Raw genomic sequence first — 22165 nt, 5'->3', positions numbered from 1 at the left:
ACGACATGCTTTCCGCGTCGCCTAGAGTACATGCATATTTCGGTTACTTAAAACAATTGTGCTAGAGATATTAAATATATTAGTTTCTCTACACAATACTTCTTGCATAACGGTTTGTATACCCTGTCCGTCTCAACCAGCTCTGAATATTCCTCCACATAATGTGAAAGGAAAGCTCCCAGGGCTTCATTTCTTGCACCTTATTTCTTTGTCCGAAGATCTTACCTTTCCTGTCTGGCATGTATGATGAATGGCACAGCGCTCATGTTCTAGACCCAGCCCAATGATCAGCTGTAAGCCATGTTCCAAGTTTTGTGGTTGGCGAATTTCCCAATAGGACATGCTTGCGTGAATAGAGGGATGCCTAACTGCCGGACAGGGTGGAAGCCTTGTTGCCTTCCACGGCAGCGGTTCCCGACGGACATCGAAGGTGGACAGCCCGACAAGCTGAAAATGCACCCACAAACCTGAAAGATGAGGCGAACCGCATATACACGCAATACGTCTCGATTCCACTGTTTTGACCTCTCTCTAACTGCTCACTAAGCGTTGGTCATTGTTGAGTCCGCCTCGGGAGATACGCTAGTGCAAGTTAGAGGGGAAAATATGGACGAAAGATACATGTAGCTTTTTTCGCCAAAGTCAGCAGGTTTAGAAAGACTCTAGACACTCTAAACAGAATAAAGAAAGAGGATCTAAATTTTAGACTACGCCAGGGAATTTGCGACGGCATCGTTTGAGGCCCCTCAAATGGTAAGGTAGCTGAATGGCTAAGCCAACTCGCCATGTTCCTCGGACATTACACGTGCATAGACACTTGCGCAACGCAGAAAACTTGGCACAAGTCTCAATCCTTTCTGATCCGCAAATTCTATACAGAGGGTCTACTCGCATACTACGCTTTATTGGCTGCTGTTGGAGAAGAGCTTGTGGAAGTAATTGCTGAGGTAGTTAGACTGAATTACCCAAACCGAGGTAGCAGATAAGGTCTCGTCCAATACTTTGGGCGTGGATTAACCAGCTGTTGCATGCATGGAAACACACTCTTGCAGCAAATGTATTGAGCCCAATGTACCAATCCTAGGATGAAAAAGCCGTGCAAGAGAACAAGCATCGCATCTACGAAAAAACTACCAGGAAATAACAACATTAATTCGGCAGTAACAGGCTCCTCAGGCATCCAGCACAAATGTAATTCCATCAATAACGTCGCCCAAGAAGCTTCCATTCTCTGGTTCACATGCAAAAGCCCAGAACACGTGAGGAAGGTTCTCGTAGTGTTGCAACTTGGTTCGAACTCTGTGTAAATGCATTAGACATGATGCCTTTGGGGATGGAATAATGGCGTCAGAGGTGCTTGACTCACCCAGATTCACGGAGTACCTTTTCCATGATGAGGCCATCATCGCGTATTGGGTCGGCTCCGCATACCGCAATATATGTCGCAGGAAATTTTGTGAGCCGCTCGCTGTGTAGCACGTAGACGGACGAGTCGGCCGGGTCAGCTCCGAAAGCATCTGCGCAGGAGTTTTGTTAGCAACCCAGCTCTTGAAAATATGTTGCAGAGGAAGCTTGCCGTAAAAAGTATTCATCGCGGCGGCAGTGTTCATTGGAGCATTTGCATTCGTCTCAAACGACTTATATGCTGCTCTGTGAGCCGGGGGAACATTAGACGGGTGCACGACAAACGGCGACAGCGATATAATCCCCTTGACTTCGTGTCCGCGATTGAGGGCTATAAGCTCGTTGGGTACGGCAAACGCGAGGGTGCCTCCCGCGCTTTGCCCGATGGTGAAGTACTTGCTTGGGTCGCCGCCGAGTCGAGCAGCGTTTTCGAAAGCCTGTTCACGTCAGCCGCCGCATCCGTTTTTTTGGCAGCAATTTGAAGACGTACCCAGGTCCAAGCATCCACTGCGTCGCGGACCTGAGCCGGCGCCTTGTGCTCTGGCGCAAGCCTATACGAGACAGAGATCACAATCAAAGGAAGCGCCTTGGCGAGCATGCGACAAAAGTTGTCTTCGCTGTCAAGGTCGCCGCAGCACCAGCCTCCGCCGTGAAAGTAGATGCCCACCGGGAGCAGGCGATGCTTGTCCTTGGCGGTTACATCTGGGGTGTACGTGCGTACAGCCAAGTGCTTGGTGATGGCGACATCTTCTACAAGCTTTGGTTTGAGCATCTTGAATAAGTTCAGATGGGTCCAGTTGGCAGCCACGTACCGACAGCTTCCAATGCAGGCTTGGGATAAAGGGCACCAAGCTCCTCGGAGAATTGCTTGTACTGCTGCCTCATGTCGAGCGCGCTACCAGACATGTTTGGCCTTTGTCCAAGCTCCCTTTCAATCTATAAAATTGTTAGAATAAATCGAATCAGATGTAGCAACAATACGCTTACTCGATGCCAAGCTGGCGCCAGCCGCTTGTCCATATCGAGTTCGTCCATCATGGCCGGCAATTATTGCTTTGAGATGTTGAATTATAGTGACTGAAAGAATGGGAATCGAAGAGTCTCAATCAAACTATTGCAGGCGCATAATTTTCCACATGTGAATTTAAACACAGACCAAGTTGGATGCAGATTTTTATTTTTATTTTTTAGTCAAAGTATGGCTTTCAAGATTTCGGATTTCATGACGCCACCACCGAAATGCTGTCACATCCAGGGGCTGATTACAAAGAGGTCGGGTGTTTCCGGCCTTAAGAAGGCTCTAACGCGCATAATATTATAAATGTCGAGTCAATGGTGTCTCTCCTCGGTTCATGGAAAATTGATGATTCAACAAGTGTGTGCCGAGGCAAGTGATTATTGAACATATTAATGGCGTTCCTCATGGAGTCATGATCCACTATAACCGATTTGCCGAAAATTTCATGGTCTAGGACTTGCACTTTTGTGAGATTTTCTGAATTATAGGCTATTCTGATGGACTTTGCAGCACACAGGCATCAGTGTACACATACACGGTACATATTCTTGGTGTAGAGGATCGCATACGTTCTTATATTTGACTATTGCTACAACTTGGTGCTTTGACCTCTTCATCGATAAAAAGCATAATATATCCTGTCACCTAATCGACCGCTTCTTTGCTACGTACACACTCATCTACGTGGTAAGATGGCGCCGTAGAAAATCAAGCTGTGCGTCGATGTTTCTATCGAAAGCATCGCCCGTGTAGATGTCAAAATGGCCCACGCCTTCCAAATATACCAGCTGCTTCGGCTCCCGCGCCTTTCCAAACGCCGCCAGCTGCGACGAAGTCGAGACCAGAACGTCGTTGCCGGGGACAACCATGAGTAGGGGAGTGGGCGATATGCGATGAATCATGGCTTGCGCCTCAAATTCTAGCATATGGAGCTGCGTTTGCGACGTGACGTAGTTTTCCCATTGACCACCACACGCCAATTGCTCCTCGATCTGGTCGTAAACATGTGTCCCGGGAAACATTACGTTTTCTGATCCTTCTTCAGCGGCCTCGCGACTAGATGCGATGACGGGCACGCGACGCGGCTGTTTTCCAGCTGCAATTCGAGCTCGGTCTTGAAAGACGAACGGGATTTGGTCGGCAAAGGCCACCGACCTCGTCTCTCCAGACACAGCCGGCGCCTGAACAATAGCGGCTTTGATACGCTTGTCAACGGCTGCGGCGTATATGACGTTGCCCCCGGAAAAGCTGGTGCCCCAGTATACAATCTGCTTTGGGTCGACGCAGGCCTTTGTCAATGCATAGTTGAAGGCGTCATAATAATCGGTCTGCTGCAGCGCGGGGTTGGACTCTTGTCTGGGAGTGCCGTCGCTATCTCCCCAGTTGCGGTTGTCATACAGAAGAACCGTGTATCCGGCCTCGTGAAATCGGGTCGCGAACCGGGGGAGACGGAAATGGCGTATACCGGCCAACTTGTTCCCGTCAGCACGCTTCTCCAGGGGCCAACAGATGGGTCATTGGTGATTTACTCACTCCATGGGTCATGATGATGCATGGGGCCGGCTTTTCTTGGGGGTAGAACCACCCTCGCAGCACGGTGCCATCGCACGCCTTGAATTCGACAGTCTCTCGAGAGGGTGGCATTTTGGACGCGTAAACTACAAGGTGGCCAAATAGGAAAGACTACGGAATTTTGCGAGCAAGGCCCTTCAAGCACGGTATTTGAATCCCAGGGTGCAGGGGTTGTACAAGGCGGTTCGTACTCACCCAGGCCGAGGTCATTAGGGTCATGATAGAACGTGTTATCATGAAATTTCTTGAGGTGCCGTGAACTCCGTTGTCGTGCTCGCCATGACGCTGTCCGGCATGTCCGAATCCCGATGCTATGAAGCAACATTTCTAACATTCTACCTGGTGGTCAAGCCCCACCTAAAAATCGATTTGTCGAGTTGCTCAACAGTGAAAAGAGCTGTCATCACTTGCTCGCATCACGCTGATGCCACCTTGCCGGCTTTCCGCTTGCTCTTGCCCAGCGCGTTGTATGATGAGGCGATGACCCGCTGCCGAGGAGGGTCCACTTATCTGCCGGGGGCTGCTTTCGGAAGTGGGGCCTCGGCCGACAGGGGTTAACAGCCGCTGCCGCTGCAGACATGCAACATTGATTGGAAATCAAAGGGAGATTATTCAAGTAGATTGGGCTGGAGTCGGTGGTGTGCGCATTCAGCCGCCACTAAAGCGGTGCCAGAATTCTTTGGGACAATCAACTTAGCGATCTGCAGCAAGTGAGATCTGCAGCAAGTGGGATTTACAACCTATCTCGATGGCGTATTTCACCTGCTATTCGAACAAACCCCAGACCAGAGTTATACAGTATTTCGTTAGGTACTTGTTGTCACGACCCATATTTCAGGCTATGGCGACGGTAGAGTACGGTAAGTGTTTTCAAAGGCAATTTGTTTTCATTTAGTTATTGGTAAAGCCACGTAGTTAGGCTTCTACATATAGTCTTATTATATACTTGGTAGACTTATTTGTCCTTGACCAGGACAGCCCCTGCCCACACAGAACCGGGGTTCAGCCTCGCAGGATACAGTTCAACCATGCGGTGGTAAAGCTCCTCAGCCGTGCTCGTGTCCTGGCTAAGCCGCTCAAAGTTGTCCAAATAATTCTTCGTTTCCTGGATGGCCGTGGGGTCATAGCCCTTGTCTGGGTCGCTGTGGCCTCCCACTACCCATCGGGGGTTCAGAGCTGCAATCTTGTCTAGGGCGGCAATCCACCCTAGCCTTGCCTCCTTACTGCCCGATTCTCCAAGGAACGGGTGGGTGTTGGCGTACACGGCGTCCCCGACCACGGCGAGGCCAAGAGAAGGCACCCAGAGCGCTGTCGAATCATCCGTGTCTGTGTGGCCGGTTCTCACCACAATCAGCTTCTGCCCCTCAAGCTCGAGAAGGCCCTCTTGCAGTGGCTCTGCAACCCGGGGAGGCTCTGTGGGTATTTGACCGGGGAAGAGCTTGTCCCAACCACCACGGAGTCTCTCTGGGGTCACCTCGTTACTCATTCGAGCCACTACCTCCGGTATGGCAACCACTTTTGCGTTGGGAAATTCTTTGAGAAGCGGAGCGCTGCCGAAGAAGTGGTCTCCGTGACCGTGTGTAACGTAAATGTGCGTTAGATTCTTCCCCTTGGCGACTACCCAGTCCGAGAGGTCTTTTCCAGCCTCGATCGTCAACTGCGCGTCGACTAGAATGGCATCGCGAGCTCCATAAATAAGTGTCGAGCTGGTTGGCACCCATTTTAAATGGTCGTGGCCAGCAGGACCGGTCCTGGTTGCGCTGGGCCGTCGACTGAAAAAGACGTCAAAGGTGAGAGTCATTATGCTGTGGTGTTGCGAAAGGATCAATATGTTCGAAGTTGTGGACTTGGCAATTCTATTTCCTTTGAAATCTTTCTTCCTAGGAGCACAAGCTTTTATTCTTTCAAAGCGGCCCGGATACCCGGCACCATGGGGACATTTTGTGACGACTCCACAATTTCGCCATCCTGAAGGATTCAAATCCCGCCACTAAAAATGGGCACCTATTGCGCAACAAGTATGTATGTATGCATGTCGGCAGCCAACTAACCAGACTCTCCATCCGGGATCTGAGTTGTGGCCGTGCCGCGGGATGCGAGGCTGGTGAGGATCCGTAATCGACCTCAATGGATTAGTTGATCGATTTGAATAGATTCCATTTTCACTGGAACTTGTTGACGCGATACAACTTCTCCTGGGCCTCGAATATCTCGGTGCTGCCGCGTCGAACGTAGCACCCAGGACATCCGAATGTAACGGTAGGCTACTCCGCCGAGATTCGCGGTGGCGTTGCGGGCCTGGCGCCGATTACTCATCCCTCCACGCCGGGCGGGGCCGCGTCCACTTGCATTTGTGTCAGCCTCGGCGCGGCGCGGCGGAATAAATACAACTCTGATGCAGCCCGCAAAAAGGTTCATGTTTATAACTTTTTTTTTTTCTACAACAATATTCTATGCCACTATCATAAACCCATCGCCTTTCCTCAATGCACGAAATGACCTTGCCAAAATATCAAGTCCTCGTGACTGCGGGCGGTGAAAGTGAAGAGCAAGCAAGAAAGAGAAGGTCACTCTACATTCGGCCTTTTGTGCTGTTCTGGGCCAGCTCAATGTTGGCTGAAATTCTCTTCCTGGTCGTGGCCGTACTCTTCTTCTCGGGTTGGAGGGACATTGTGTACAAGATGATATGGACGCTGATTCTGTGCCCACTTGGGATGGGCGGTGCCATGGCGGGCATCACCACTTACTTCCTAGTAGACCACTATTATGGCCAAAAGGCCGTTTGGTTCACCGCTCTTCTATCTCTGTTGGTTTTCGGAAGCTGCAACTACCTTTGTTTCGTCCTTGATCATTATTTCGATTATTTTGGCGCCTCATCTCATCCGCTTTGGTTTCATTTGAGGTATCCGGTCATCTTCATGTCTGGCTGGTCCTCGGGAAAACTACTCTTCACCGACGAGGGTCAGAAGACATTGGTAAACCTTGGGCTCTAGAAGTGAGATTCTGGATTCTTCCAGGTGTCAGGCTACCAATATGTCACAGCCAAGGCGACCATTGGTGCACGAGACATCTACGACACTGCGGGCGGCAGTAGTGATGTCATGAACATAAGGAACAGATGGGTCAATACGATTTGAAGGATGAATATTCACGAAGGGTTACGATTACTATGGCGTGTATATTCGGGGTCCTAGGACTTTACCCCTGGCCTTGACGCCAAGAAGAGAGCTTATGTTGGGTGTTGGCCAAGGGGGGAATACAGAGCAACAGAATTGCCGAGGACATGAGACAACGAAACTGTAAGCGATGAGCCCGATGTGGCTCGATATACATTAACTCCATCTCGAGGAGAAATGCCAAAGAAAATAAGAGGGGACAATGCAGACGAAAACTACCGATAGCTTTCCCCGTTAGGCTAAGAGGCCTGGAAAGACACTACATATGTAGGCACTCAGCTTATAAGATGGTAAACAAATATACTTCAAATTAATTTTATATTCGAGTTAAGAGGTGACAGCTATATTATGTAAGACCTATTCAATATTAAAAAGGCGAAGTACCTAATGTATTCTCCATATTCATCAAGGATAGATAACAGGCATTTCATGTACCTGGACTCTTGCCTAACGCAGAAAACTTGGCACAAATCTCGATCTTTTCTAGTCCATTTATTTTCCATAAGGAGATTTCAGAAACAGGTCAGATCAAAATATAGCACAAGAGGCTGAATCGCTAGCCCTCGTGAGGCGTCTATTACAAATGTTACTGAGTCTACAAAACCTAATGGAAACCTGCATTTTCTAAGATTACTCCATCTCTTACAAAAAATAAACGCAGTGCAGGAAACGAGATAGGGGCTTCTCTGCCAATATTTTCACGTTTGCGCGACGCTTAGATATTGGACAATCTTCTTTGACTCATGGATCTACAGTCGTTTACTCTCCCGTAATAGTCAGTTTTAGCCCGCCTTAGGAGATAAATTGGGTTGCTAATAGGAGACTCGCAGTCTCCAAATCGAGAGTAAATCCGACGGATACTATACGTTTCTTACGTGATGAAATGAAGTAAGTGAGATGGAAACAAGATATAGGTTTAGCCGTGTACTTGTCAATTGCGATGTGTCATCGCCTTGGCCCCCGTACTAATATGATGAGGTTATTTAACTTGCAATGCATTTCCTATACTTCAATACATACGCTCCGTAAGATTTAAACTTATAATGGGCGTCCCAGGTATTTTGAAAAGCTATTTAATAGTACATGGTAGTTCCGGCATTCCAGAGAGGACGTAGTTGGATTGGCAGATTTAGCAAAGTGACGAGATTGTTTTGTTTTCTTACAAGACAGGAAACGAAATTTCAACTAAGATCCCAGAATATCATTGCCATTTGAGTCAAAACCTATACGCAAACTTGTGGTCAAATACTCTCCCAGAATTCCTTCATTATTGGAACATGTTAGGGCAAGAATTGCGTGACGGTGGCACACAGCACGATTATCTGGGACAGTTGGGACAAAATGAAACACTCTTGGTTCTATAATTAAAAGCGCGGAACTGTGAATAAGTACTTGGCTGCAATACCGCTGTCTCGATACCGATATTACGATTTCCCATGGGTACTTTAACAATGGCGCTGCGTGCGACATGGTTAAATTGATGTCGACTGAGAAGAAAAATTGTCACGCAGCCAAGGGGTCCCAAGAGACTGAGCAGCCACACCTATCTAAACTTGTCGTGCATGAAAAGAGATGAACAATTGCCTAAAGCCTGTCCATTAAGCAGTCACCGCACGCCCCTTATCATGGACGAAGAATACATCCAGCTGGTCATTTCTCACCCGAAATGTCTCGGCAAGTCTTATGTAGAGATAACAGACAGGACCATCCGACATTCAAAGGAGAAGCGCTAAAGGTTACGAAGGAAGCACACCCCTGGTCGTTCTTGCAGGCCTCGTGGCATGCTTTCGGGGTGGTGTCTCTGATGACACGATAATAGTCGTTGGGGCTGTTATTCTCATTCACCTCTGGAAAGCCGCAAATTTGTAGCGACGCGGCACAATTTTTATCATAAATCAAGAATAGCCTTTCAATATTCTTTTCCGTCCTAAAAGCGGTGGGAGAGTTAGAGAACCGGTAGCAGATGTGGCCGTCTAACTGCTGGTCGGAAAAGGCCCATGTCATAGAGGTAGCGCACTTCTGGTCGTCCTGGCAGCCCTGGTGACACGCCTGTGGACTGGTGTTATTCTAGTAGTCGTCTGCCATTTCCCACGGACTTATTTGATCGCCACAGACCATGTTGACGCTGGGAGGGTTAGCTCTTGACTTGATGAAGTCGCGCTGTGTGTATGTTGTTAGCTCCCGCTTATGCTGTGGTAATCGGGTACGATGAGGTTCATACACATACCCACCTGCGTGGGAAGCTGCTTAGGTGAAAGGCAAGAGCATGCCCCAGGCAGTTATGACAGGTAGAGTTAACCACTTCATAATGGTTCTTAAATTTGAAGTTTACGAAGAATTGGTATATAGATGGGGAGATATAGATGACGAGAGTGGTTGGTGGGTGTAATAATCTCTCCTAGTGGTGTAGGGAGTTTGACGCTTTTATCTTTGTTTTTGATCTCGGCATCGCGAAGCCAAGCGATCCTCAAGCCAAGCATTTAAAACGGTTACGTCTGGTACGCTCTCTCGCGCGACGCTAAGGCACCAGTCCCAACTGTACGGCAACGCGCATATAATGCAGCCGAGTTACTAGACTCGGTGCATTATAGAGACGCAATGGAGCTTATGTGAAAGTTCCTTGTAGTTTCATGTATCATGCTGGGGTGGCTATCAACGACGATAATCTGCGCCAGAAGAAACAACCACGATGACTGACTAATCGAATAGTTTCATCATACGAAATTTATATGAGTTTCTTCAATAAACACGCTGCCAAGTTGCGCTGATGAACCAATCGTCGTGCAGAAAAAAGAAGAACAATGATTACGGTAATCTTGCACCGCGTCTTTGGGGCAGTGCAGCTCAGACTGGCCGAGATGAGATGGGCGTTGTCTGTCATTTCAAGTGCGCCATACAGTCGGCTACTTTCTCAATTCCTACTTTAAATGTGCCAAGTTGCGTATCAATTGATTTGCAAAAATGAACCAATCATGTTGCAATTTCTCGACACAGGTGTGTTTGATGTACATAGACTCGGAGCATATCAACCATGTCGCTGCTCCACACCCAGCATTTTTGCGCTTTGCATGAGCAACCTCATTTGGAATCATGATCTTTTCTTCGTAAATTATGTCTCCCCATTGAACGGTGCCATAAAACAAAGAAAATAAGCCACCGCTTGACATCGCATGATGTAGAACTTGATCCGCGAATCAGGATGTCGGGCTGCATGTTCGCCGAGCAGTGTTGGGATGATGTTGAATCCACAGTTCCACAGTTGACTCTTTTTTTTTTCAGAAGTATTAGAAAACTAATGCAAGCAGCGAGGCCCTCCTCTCTGGCCCAGGGCGTTGTTCGGCGCAGGTTGAGTTTCACCGGCCTGGTATCACGCAGTGTACGAGTCAAAGAATCGTATTTGCGGTTTACACAAGAACGATCCATGTCAGATTTATAGAACCGAGATAGCTTTTCATTAACAACGACATCAAATTATAACAATGGTTTTTGTCTGGGTCTCATATTTGACGCGCGCGGGTGACCGAGCTCTTCCTCCAACTTCACGACTGAACCCGAAGCCCTTCGATATTCCCGTTTGCCACACGCTGAGCTGCTTGATCCAAAAGCTTCAGCTCCTTCACAAGTGGGCAGTCTTGACCAGCCATGCACTTCCCCATGTACGTGCTGTCCACGTTACGAAGTCTCCCGGCGATGTCGGTGACTGACCCCTCATTAAATGCGGTTTTAGTAGGCCAGAGATACAAACGGCGAAGGATGTCGAAGTATTCCATTTTTCGGCTTTGATTCGTACACGATAGGGGCCTGAAAGCAGTGTTGCGGCACGGGTGACATTTCCTTGCTCCAGAAGGCATAACCCTGTCGCATACCATACACACCTCTCTGTGACATATCATGGGATGAGCACATACCGGAGCTCCTAGATGTTCAAATACCAGCTCTATGCTGTCCCTGATATCCTCAGTCATGCCTCTAATTCTTCGGGCGAGTTCATCTGAATGAAATTAGCACAGGCCCTGAACTTGATACCATTTGTTGAACTGACTCTGAAGGTTTTCGGGGAGAAACAGTTCATCATTAGCAACATTGAAATTTGGTGGCAGATTTCGAATTGCGGCTACAGAGGTTGTATTGAGATATTCTTCAGCTCCAAATATATGAGCAGCAGTAAGAAGATAATCGAAGTGCCTGACAGAGCCGGGCTTTTGTGCCTTTTGCATCCACTGCATAATCCACGGCGTGAGAGGTTTGTTGCATTGGTATTTGTCGCTGTGTTGAGCCACCTTGAGTATCATCTGCGGTTCAAGATGGTGAAGATTGGGCTGGAAGCTGTAATGCAAGATTGATAGAATAATTTCCATCACCTCTGGGTCATCTTCATGTAGAACGATTTCGGTATTGCCTCCGTTCTGGATCGCTTTGCCTTCCGAGAAATCCCAAATGAATAAAACGCTGAAATAGTCGGAAGAAATTTTCAGAATCTCACTAGAGACCACGAAGCGCTTATGCTCAACGACGAGAGTGACATCTCCATTCGTGCACAACTCAACGGTTGTTGTCTCCGGTTCCGACTGTGGAGAGGTCACACGCATCAGAGCCATCTCGTCCGTGAGGGATTCCATGTTGTGTCGGAAACGCAATGCTGCGAACGAAAAGAAACGGAATACGCAGTGAGCGAAAACAGGAAAGGAGAAGTGTTGACGAGAAAACAGGCATCGGTGGAGAGCTTGGTTGCCCTTAATAAACAAGAAAAATGCAAACTTTATCTGGCCCTGTGAATGAGTTTTGACCACGCGTGCCTTTACTGGATGCATTGTAGAATGAAAAGTGAGCGGCAAGTGAATGGCAAGTGAGCGTAGCTTTGCGACCTCAAGTGTCAATAGCATGTGGACAAACAAACGGCGTTACAATCACTACTAGTGTGATGAATTGGCACCGTTGGCATTACAAACAGACGACCCAGTTGTCAGCCAGTGAGCCATGGAGGAAAAACATCAATTGATGCGTTGTTAGACAGAGGAATTGACCTTTCGAAGTTGATCAAAAACAGCTGCCAGATATATGTAGCCTAACATGGAAAGCTTATCCCCAGTGCCAGGTCTATGAAATACAAACACCAGTTGACCCTACCAGTTGGCATCCAAACAGGAAGGAACGAGACACCTTTTGACCTTCCATACCTAATGCGTTGGAGAGCGCATGGCATGCGGGGGCTATTCGACTGCAGAATCACGATGGTTTGCTCCTTCGGTTTTGGTGGAAGAGTCTGGTTTACGCAGGAAAATTTCCCTCAAGTGCTCAATGCTCCCAGCCAAAATAGCACTGAGCCAGCTTGGCCGCCGTCAATTGGTCAAGTCAATTTGCAATAAAGACTCCGAGTGCATTTATTACCCAGCACACAACTCTGCTTACACTCTCCGCCGTCAGTTTGTGGCTGGTGAGAGCGCAGCGACTGGCCCAATGCTGCGACACGCGTTTGCAGGCGGTGAAGATGACAATTGACGTCAGCAAACAGTTGACCCCAGTCCCGGGTGTCTCGGCTAAAGCCTGTCCCGGCGCCAGACGACTTTAACTTCTCGCACACATGTCAGGGGTTACCTTTCCAACCACGGAACTCGCCACGACACCACGAGCCTCGAGGGTTCTGCAAATGATGAAGGAGCCCCGTGTTATGCTTTGCCTGAGCGTCAATTGGCAGCGTAACGTTGCCCCCGTTCCAATGCCGATTTCTGTCCAAGCACAGCTGCACAGGTCTGCTCCTCCTGCTCGATAAGGTTAGCGGCTGCATGTCCCAGCATGAACGATGTGCCGATCGAGGACGCCCTCGAGTGCGGGAGGAACAAAAAGCCTTCAAAGCAGCGTGACGCTAGTCCGGATCCGTCGATTCATCCACAAGCTTCAAAAACGCCGATTCGCCGCTTTTACTATACCAGAGGTGGGGTGTGGAGCCTGACGGAGCGTTGGAAGTCAAGTCTGGTAGCATCGGCATTGACCTCGACACTTCAAATCTCATCACAACAGCTGACCACGATGAGCGCTTTGTGCCCAAGTAGACAAGGCACCATGCGGCCGGAAATCATTCCGACCCCGTCTCTGCTCTCCGAATCACTTTGTTTTTTAAGCCATGGGGCCGTCGTCTACCCGTGCCGTCTAGTATACTTGTAAGTTGTCATCGTTCAACCTGGGGAGCACCAATGCTCAACAACGCCATCATTGCTGTAGCCGCCCTTGCGGCGCTCCGTCCCGTCGACGCCATCTGGCCCGTTCCCCAGCAAATCTCCACCGGACAAGATGTTCTTTTTGTTGACAAGTCCATTCAAGTCACTTACAATGGCGAGCCTGTACGTTGGAACCAAGTCCCCTCCCTCTCGTCATATGCAAAGGTCAACGGTGCCTAACGACGGATAGGTCTCGCACGATGGCGCCGGCGAGACCAAAGAGTCACCCAGCTCCAGCAGTCAGGTCGTTCATGGTGCTGTTGCACGCAGCTTAACTGCCATTTTTGAACATGGTCTTGTGCCGTGGATGCTGAACCCGCCGGGATCCGACTTTGAGCCCGCCCTGGATGGCGGCGCGGGCAAAGTCACGTCCTTGACCATTACCCAGACCGGAGAGGACAACGCCACCGTCTTCAAGCCCCTCGCCGGCCAAGTCGACGAGTCGTACTCGCTCCATCTCGAGGCAAATGGCGAAGCGTCCATCGAGGCCGTCACCTCGACCGGTCTTGTCCGCGGCCTCGAGTCCTTCACCCAGCTCTTCTTCAAGCACAGCTCCGGCGACGCCTTTTACACCAAGCAAGCGCCCGTATCTATCCAGGATGCGCCGCGATTTCCTCACCGCGGCCTGGTCCTCGACCTCAGCCGGCACTGGTTCGCCGTCGACGACATCAAGAGGACCATTGACGGCCTGGCCATGAACAAGATGAACGTGATACACCTGCACATCACCAACACCCAGTCCTGGCCCCTCGAGGTCCCAGCCCTCCCCAAGCTTGCCGAAAAGGGCCGCTACGCCCCCGGCCTCACCTACTCGCCGCAGGCCATCCAAGAAATCCAAGAGTACGGCGTCGCCCGTGGCGTCCAGGTGCTTCTGGAGATCGACATGCCCGGCCACGTCGGCATCGACAAGGCCTACCCGGGCCTGAGCGTCGCATACAACGAGAAGCCGTACGACAAGTACTGCGCGCAGCCGCCCTGCGGCGCCCTCAAGCTCAACAACACCGACGTCGAGAACTTCGTCTCCACCCTCTTCGACGACCTGCTCCCCCGCCTGAGCCCATACTCGGCCTACTTCCACACCGGCGGCGACGAGTACAAGGCCACCAACTCGCTGCTAGACCCGGACCTGCAGACGGACAACATGACGCTGCTCCAGCCCCTGCTGCAGCGGTTCCTCGACCACGCCCACAACAACATCCGCGGGCACGGCCTCGTCCCCATCGTCTGGGAGGAAATGGTGGAAGAATGGTCCGCCGACGTGGGCAACGACACCGTCGTCCAGGCCTGGCTCGGCTCGGCGTCGGTCGCGAAGCTCGCCGCCGCCGGCCACAAGGTCATCGACTCCACCTTCGATGTCTACGTGCGTCCCTCCCTCCAAACACGTGGCCAGAAAGAAGACTAACTTGTGATAGTACCTCGACTGCGGCCGCGGCCAGTGGCTCGACTTCAAAGACGGGCCGAGCCTCGACGCCGCGTACCCCTTTGCCGACTACTGCTCGCCCACCAAGAACTGGCGGCTCATCTACAGCCACGACCCGGTGGAAAACATGACGGCCGAGGCGGCCGCCAACGTCATTGGCGGCGAGGTGGCCGTGTGGACGGAGATGATTGACCCCGTGAGCCTCGACACCCTCGCGTGGCCGCGCGCCGCCGCCGCCGGGGAGGCCTGGTGGTCGGGGCGCAAGGACGGCGAGGGCAATCTTCGGTCAGTGTTCACGGCCCGGCCGCGACTGGAGGAGATGAGGGAGCGCATGCTGGCGCGGGGCGTGAGAGGCGCCGTCATTTCGCAGCTGTTTTGCGGGCAGTCGCCGCTGGAGGATTGCGCGGCGTAGAATCGCGATGGCGTAGAATTTTGGTCGTAAATAAATTTTTGGTACAGAAATTGCCGTGGTTCGTCTTTCATCGTGTGACGCGATATCTGAGGCTGTACATGTCTATTCTCGAACTAAGCACAGGGTTAGTTATCACGACATGTTTAACAGGTAGATGCGCTTCCTACTCTTCATGAAGCTCAGTCTTGCTTCAGTCCGAGACACAGCCGCCAGCTTCACCCCGCTGATGATTCCTGCCACACTTGGACCGAGGTAGTCTACTCCAACTCGTACCGCGCATTTTCCGGCGCCTCGTGAATCGCCGTGCTGTCCGCGCACATTTCCGCTCTCTCCGCCTCTTGCTCGCCGCGCTCCGCCTTTGCACATTCTTCTTTGTAGTCCTTTAGTAGCGGCGGCGGGCCGTCATTGGCCTCGAGTTCGACGGGTGGTTCGCGCTCCTGTTTCAGCCTCCGCTGCCTCCTGCGTCTCAGAAACAGGAAGATAGAGAGTCCGATCACCGCCATGATACCCACACCTCCCAGGACCCCGCCGACTATGGCGCCGACTGGCGTTTGCTTCGAGTCGGCGCTGGAACTTGCCGTCGGCGACGGGGTAGGGCTCGCCGTCGGCGACGCGTCCTTGCAGTTGTCCTCGGAGAAGTCGTACTGCGCCTGGTTCAGGACCCTAGAGGCCCCGGCGGCGACCTGTCGAACAATAGGCTGTGCAGCCTGGGGGACCTTGGCGATGATTGCCTCCGTGAGGCCCAATGACCCCGTGTTGATGCTAGCGATTCTGGAGTGAACGTCGCTGCACGCATTCGCCTTTTCAATGTCGGGGCGCTTGGTTTTCAAGTCGGCGGCCAGGGTTTCAAAGTCCTTGTTCTGGAGCAGAACAGGGCCGTTCAAACCCAGAGAATCGACGAGTGTGACGACCTGCGAGGCATTGACTGCATCCTTGCCTGTTGCTATGGTGGAGATGAGGGTATCGGCGTTGGTCTTGATCGCGTCGATATTAAAGTCTGTAGTAGCCTTGTCGAGGGCTTCGACGCTGGAAGACACATTAGACAGAGCACCGGTAAGGACATCGATCTGGGCATAGACAGTAGCAGCCGCAAAAGCGATTGCTGTTGTGATGGGAGGCTTCATGCTGTTGGAAACAAATTCGCAAAACTAAACAGACTGCAAGGCTGGCGGGTCTGCATCCGGGCGCTGGTCAATATAAAGCGAAGTCGAGCAGCGGGGGCGGAGGAAACAGAAACAGGATTCGGGAGTAAACAGGAGACACGGCAAAACCCATCCCCCCTCTTGCCCCGGCAGCCTTTAATGTGGTTTCTCCATAAAGGCTCCACGAGCTGAGAAGCAAGTGTAGAAACGGGCAGCAAGAAACAAGGTGTGGCATCCACGCCCATGCCGAAAATAGCATTATTCCCCAGGGCTGCAGTCCACTATTAGCCGAATGAGTGGAGAAATGGGAAATTGTGTAGTTGCGACGCGAACATGGCGTTCATGAATCTCGATTTGGGGCTGAGCGCGCAAATTACCCACCAAACTTGGAGGAAGCCCGAGTTTTAAAGTGTTATGGTTATGCGTTATGCTAGCGTTGAAAGAATGCAGAACCATGCCATGCTCTATCGCCAAGAAAAATTGGTCGAGTCGTCTTTCCTATTCATCTGATAACAGGGCCTGGTGGGTTATGACAATTAGGGTTAGGGTTATTGGAGTTGGCAAGAGCTGTAGATTTCTGATGCGAGTAACCTGGTACCAGGGTGTGGGTAATTACTTGTGACCGCACGCTACGATCTCGATATTTAATTTATTTGATAGCATTATAAGAAAGTGATATGAGAGTTGTTAGGCCCCTTGCGAAGCTGGCCTGGACTTAAATGATGTATATCTCAGATAAGGGGACGATTTAACTGAGAAAAAAGGGGTAGCCTTTTTCCCTTTTTTTCCTAAGTTTATTTCTACTTTTAGTAATATATATATATATAATAGCAGGTATAGCTAATTATTTCAATAATCGTATCTTTACTACGCAATACAACTTATAATATCGCGATGCTCGTAGCTGGCCACAGTGTCCACAACAATTACAGCTAGACATAGAAGTCATAGCCGGTCGCCGAACGGCCTGCTGAGGGTGTGAGATTCACTTGATTATTCTCGCCCGCTTTGCCTGTCACTAGGACGACTCGTTCGTTGGCATCATGGTCTTGTTAATAGGGTCCTGGGCTTCAACTTAGGAATGTTAAGGCTAGGCGTCATGCATGACAGGTAGGATACAGACTGGGAGAGTAGTTGCGCCGAGCACATTGCTGTCACGCATGCACTCTTGTCAGACCTCGAAATCCTCGACGGCTGAGAATTCTTGTGCAAATGTCTGGTACTTTATCCCCGAAGTAGTACCGTCTCACCAGACTCTTATTGTACCTATGGATGTCCCTTGCACGATTCGTCTAGGGTGTTGAGTCGTTGAGAATACCTCAAGGAGTTTTGAGGCAGCACAACCCGTGACGTGGAATCGGAAAGAACAGCGTACATGCTGAACAGAAGCAACACCAGGCACCAAGTAGCAGGCCAATGATTGTGCTGCAATACGCGCCCTTGGGAGGCCAAGCTTGGACCAACACGAATAATTGCAAAAGATCATCGCAACAGCCTTTCTCCGTCCATTCGGTTCAACACGGCATGTTTAATACGTCGTTTTCTCAGAAAGGTTAGCCTGTTTCAAAGGCCACAATGGTGTCGACGTTGTTTTGAAAGGACTTTCACTTGCCATTTGGGTACTCGAGATTCGTCAAAACATGTCGTGTTGGCGCTCTGACCAGGGTTTCTCATTACTCTCAAGACGGCTCGCATGCAAGGTGACTAAAATAGACGGACGTGTCGGCATGAAATAGCCTTGTGCCATAATTGATTGGCCACCATTACGTACGCCATTACTCGACTTTGAGCGTCTCTCGTCAAATATAGATTCTGAGACGCCTGTTGGATTAATCAGAGGCACGGGCCGTACCTTGAACCTGACGATAGTTACACAAGAACTCGAGACCTAGTTGAGGCCTTAGGCCTCTAAGCTCACTTGTTCACTGCTTCTTCAGATAAATCAAGGTTATACGCCCTTCAGGAAACCAAGGACCTTTGATATTCAAGCAAATTATTAGCTGAACACGAATTCATTCCAAGCCCTTGGCACACAGGTCGTGAATCAACAACATCTCTCCATCCTCAGTCGTCTCATTTCACCTGAACAAAATTAGATTCGTAACCATCATGTGTTTTTACGTTATCCCACGGAAGATGTTTCAACAATGTCGACACACGCGGCCGGACGGCGCCCCAGGCTACGACTTGTGCAAAGGTGTCAAGGAAGGGACGAAGAAGCAATGTGCGCCTCTTATTACGGATACAAGCAAATGTAAAATTGTTCCTGGAAAGTGCCCGTCTTGTCATTAATGTGTAAGTCTAGCCTGGAGCAGGACAGCTGCCCAGACTAACACTGGAATAGCCGAAGAACACCAACAATTTTGGATACTGTCTACGGGGGCAAGATTGATGGATTGTTTCACGATCGGATATATGGAGCAATTCGGCTCGTTGGGGTCCTCAATAGGCTAAGGCAACCAACAGGCGGAAGTAAGGCCATGTCTATTATAGCCGTGTATAGTTTGAGTGTTACATGAAGTTAATCCCCGATGTGATGGCAAATTGTGTGATCCTCATGATGCCCGAAGCTCTGTCTCGGCGACTCTGCGAAAAGTGGATGCCTCCTACAAGAGGAGGTTTTATTTCTTTATTGAGGTCCGGTCTTCTTCATTTCCTTTACAACAAGTCCCAAGCTTTCAAAGCACAAGCCGCGGGTGGGGCATCTCGGGTCGATTGATCCTCTGTGGAGGTGACCTTGTCACTGCCGCCAAGTGATAGCACGTGCTGGCTGGGTCTCGACCAGACCAACTGGTCCCCTGGTCCCACTTATTGTGTCAACTGGTCAGGCAGATCAAAGCCTCCAAGCCTCCATCGTCCCTAATCCCTCCGTCCGTCCAGTCCGTTCAAACGACAGTCCGGTTCAAATCGACGACTACGCCACACAGCATTTCGAATATGCCATAGCCATGGCAACGCTGACAGCCCAGGTCGGTGCCACCGACTCTTCGAGAAACAATAAGAGCGCAGTTGAAGATGCTAGGAGGACCCAATCCTATATTGCGGCAGAGTGTGCAAATGACGGTACAGAGCCACCACCCTACGAGTTACTGGTTCTCATCGGCAAGGGAAGCTTCGGCCGGGTGTACAAAGCCCGTGGCTTAAACTCAGGGCGACTGGTTGCCGTGAAAATCATTAGCATTGAGGAGGGCGACAGCATTCGCCCCGGCGGCACGGATACATTCGCTGATATTTTAAAGGAAGTCAACACCTTGAAACTTCTCAACGACAGGGGGGCGAAAAACATCAATCGTATTCTTGATGCCCATCTCGTTGGTCAATCTGTTTGGATGATCACTGAGTATTGTGCTGGCGGTAGTGTCGCTACTCTAATGAGGCCAACTAGGGGGTTGCCAGAGAAGTGGATTATCCCCATCTTGCGAGAGGTTGCCGAGGCCGTGTATTGGGTTCACAGCCATGGCGTCATTCATCGGGATATTAAATGTGCTAATGTCCTCATTACAGACATTGGAGGCGTTCAACTTTGCGATTTTGGCGTCGCCGGGATTATCGAGACCAAGTTCGACAAGAGAAGCACTGTCACAGGCACACTCCAGTGGATGGCCCCCGAACTATTCGACTCCTCGATATCGTACGGTATTGAGGTTGATATTTGGGCCTTTGGATCCATGGCGTACGAGGTAGCCACCGGGCTCCCGCCGAATGCGACCGGCCTGGTTGACATGACGAACTTTGGCTCGTTTCTGAAACACAACTGTCCACGGCTTAAGGGAGACCAATATTCGCCTCAACTTCGAGACTTTGTTGCCTGCTGCATGGTCCAAGACCCGGCTCGACGACCCAGTATCGAGCAAGTCCAGGCACATCCTTATATTTTCAACACCACGAGCAAATTTCCCACTGCGTCACTCTCCCAGCTTGTCAACGCCTACAGACTTTGGGAGATGCAAGGTGGAAGTAGACTGTCCCTCTTATCCGCAGGCGGTGCGCAGGGCCCTGCAAATATTTCGTTCCCTTCCCACTTGAACGAAGAGTGGACATTTGACGCATTGGATGAGGCTGGTCTCGAATATAATTCCTCAGACGCTCACACTGTTCGGAATGCATATGAACCGGCCGTCGACTTCCCTTGGCAGCCACAAAAACAAACTGGGCGACGTCGGCAACCAAATATGAAGCCACTCATAGTACCTCTCGAGCAGGTTTTCGATCTTGACTTTACCATCAACTATGACGACAATGCTCGTGCTTTCTATGGACAGCACATCGAGCTGCTGACAAATGATTTACGGCTACGGGACGACCTAGATAGCTCAACGGTCAGAGAGTCGCTAATTGATCTTGACGCCTCATTCGACGGCAACGACTTGTCGCAGGTCGTTGATATGGGAACAATCAGAGGAGTTTATCCGTCAATTACTGATGAAGTATACCATTCTACTCGTCGCCTGACTCAGGACTGGAAATTTCCTCTGATGGCTGCTACCTCTGCAAGTCTAGACTATGCTGAAGACCCCGAGGAAAACGTTGTCTGCGATATCAACGCAAGAGATGTATTCATGAGCCAATGTATTTCGAGTACGCAGTCTAATCGTGCTTCAGCGATGAGCCTTATTGACCTTGATGCCAGCCTACCGGATGAGTCGGGAATCCTTACCCGCCCGTCCACCGCCGGTTCCGACAATACATCAACAGGTTCAGATATAGAAAAGACTCCATTCGAGCTTGAACAACATGTCCTGCATGCAATTTTACCCTCGCCAACCGTCAGAGAACCATCTATATACGTGTCGGATGATAGTGGCTTTGAGGTGCCCCACGTACCTGATGATGGCTACCCAAAGGATCAACATGGCGGTTTATCGGATCAGGTTTCCGTGCAAACACAGCCCAGCCTGGATCAAGGTCCCCGTTGCCCTCAGCACTCCGGCCCGGTGATTCCAGCTCCGCCTTCAGCTGGCGCGATGCTAGGCACAAGCACGCCTGACGAGTTGAAAGGAGAACTGCAAAGGTTGGTATGGAGCTTGGGTGAGCATCTGCAATTTACGTCCGACACACTGGCGCGTCTGCCTACCAAACGCGCCCTATAGTTGCGCACGCATCCTTCAACTAGCCGCAACGGTTTGGCAGTGGTCTATTTCGGCATTTGAGCAGGGCCATCTTTTCGACTGCGGACCCTGCTTACTTCTGAAATGAGCCGAGGCTTGTGCTGTGCATGGACGCAGTATGGAGGACGGCGGTTCTTGCACTCTCAAGCACTTGGATCCGTGTCTGGAATGCGGCGTGAAGACCTTGTCCCTCTACATGTTCAGTATTAAAAACTATAAACTTCCTGATGAAGAAGTGTGGTTTGTAATGCAATGTCTTATGAAAGGAATCACAGTGCTATAGAAATCACGCACAAAAACGAGGCTAGTATTCGACCGTCCGGAGAGTGAGGTTTGATCCGGCTGGATTCTGCACAGACGACGCAGTAGAGGTAGAGCAAACAAAAGACCCCAAAGGTCATCTCCTGCCTCGAACCAAACAGAATACAAACTTGCTAGTCTTTGCCCGCTCAAGTAAACTGATTTACACTCTATTGCCCTTGAATCCGAGGTGCTAGTATCGGTTAATTAGGTCGCCACCTTGTGTGACAAGGGCTTAACTAAGAGCTTAGAGCAAAAGAGGCTCAATTTAATAATAATCTTGTAGGGTCTTAAAGGTCTTTAGTTGCTAAAAGGAAAAAAAAGAGAAGTAACCTCTATATATATATATAAAGAACGCTTATACCTAGGGCTCTTATCCAGGTATATATCTAAGCTGT

At 50.2% G+C, this 22165-nt stretch overlaps 7 protein-coding genes across 7 annotated transcripts; 2 read left to right on the top strand and 5 right to left on the bottom strand.

Annotated features, from left to right (window-relative positions):
* Positions 1-1172: 1172 nt before the first annotated feature.
* On the bottom strand, positions 1173-2439 carry Est1 (Versiconal hemiacetal acetate esterase; the record flags this gene model as incomplete). The annotated part of the gene is made up of 6 exons (XM_066131200.1): positions 1173-1299; positions 1367-1517; positions 1577-1841; positions 1895-2154; positions 2217-2340; positions 2392-2439. The coding sequence occupies 6 exons, from the start codon at positions 2437-2439 to the stop codon at positions 1173-1175; spliced, it is 975 nt and encodes a 324-aa protein (XP_065987511.1).
* Positions 2440-3102: 663 nt separating this feature from the next.
* af380 (Polyketide transferase af380) lies at positions 3103-4066 on the bottom strand (the record flags this gene model as incomplete). The annotated part of the gene is made up of 2 exons (XM_014687980.1): positions 3103-3894; positions 3956-4066. 2 exons carry the CDS (start codon positions 4064-4066, stop codon positions 3103-3105), a joined length of 903 nt encoding a protein of 300 aa, XP_014543466.1.
* An 883-nt stretch (positions 4067-4949) lies between these two features.
* G6M90_00g082360 (uncharacterized protein) lies at positions 4950-5795 on the bottom strand (the record flags this gene model as incomplete). Its single annotated transcript, XM_014687979.1, has 1 exon — positions 4950-5795. The coding sequence occupies one exon, from the start codon at positions 5793-5795 to the stop codon at positions 4950-4952; it is 846 nt and encodes a 281-aa protein (XP_014543465.1).
* Positions 5796-10893: 5098 nt separating this feature from the next.
* Positions 10894-11789, bottom strand: G6M90_00g082350 (uncharacterized protein; the record flags this gene model as incomplete). Its single annotated transcript, XM_014687978.1, has 3 exons — positions 10894-11025; positions 11079-11161; positions 11213-11789. 3 exons carry the CDS (start codon positions 11787-11789, stop codon positions 10894-10896), a joined length of 792 nt encoding a protein of 263 aa, XP_014543464.1.
* Positions 11790-13361: 1572 nt separating this feature from the next.
* Positions 13362-15217, top strand: HEXB (Beta-hexosaminidase; the record flags this gene model as incomplete). The annotated part of the gene is made up of 3 exons (XM_014687977.1): positions 13362-13508; positions 13576-14745; positions 14798-15217. 3 exons carry the CDS (start codon positions 13362-13364, stop codon positions 15215-15217), a joined length of 1737 nt encoding a protein of 578 aa, XP_014543463.1.
* Positions 15218-15474: 257 nt separating this feature from the next.
* MP1_2 (Cell wall mannoprotein 1) lies at positions 15475-16341 on the bottom strand (the record flags this gene model as incomplete). The annotated part of the gene is made up of 1 exon (XM_014687976.1): positions 15475-16341. One exon carries the CDS (start codon positions 16339-16341, stop codon positions 15475-15477), a length of 867 nt encoding a protein of 288 aa, XP_014543462.1.
* Positions 16342-19307: 2966 nt separating this feature from the next.
* KIC1 (Serine/threonine-protein kinase KIC1) lies at positions 19308-21449 on the top strand (the record flags this gene model as incomplete). Its single annotated transcript, XM_014687975.1, has 1 exon — positions 19308-21449. One exon carries the CDS (start codon positions 19308-19310, stop codon positions 21447-21449), a length of 2142 nt encoding a protein of 713 aa, XP_014543461.1.
* Positions 21450-22165: the final 716 nt, after the last annotated feature.

Source organism: Metarhizium brunneum, chromosome 5, assembly GCF_013426205.1.
Source record: "Metarhizium brunneum chromosome 5, complete sequence".
Lineage (NCBI taxonomy): Eukaryota > Fungi > Ascomycota > Sordariomycetes > Hypocreales > Clavicipitaceae > Metarhizium > Metarhizium brunneum.
This window is presented reverse-complemented; position numbering and strand designations above follow the sequence as displayed.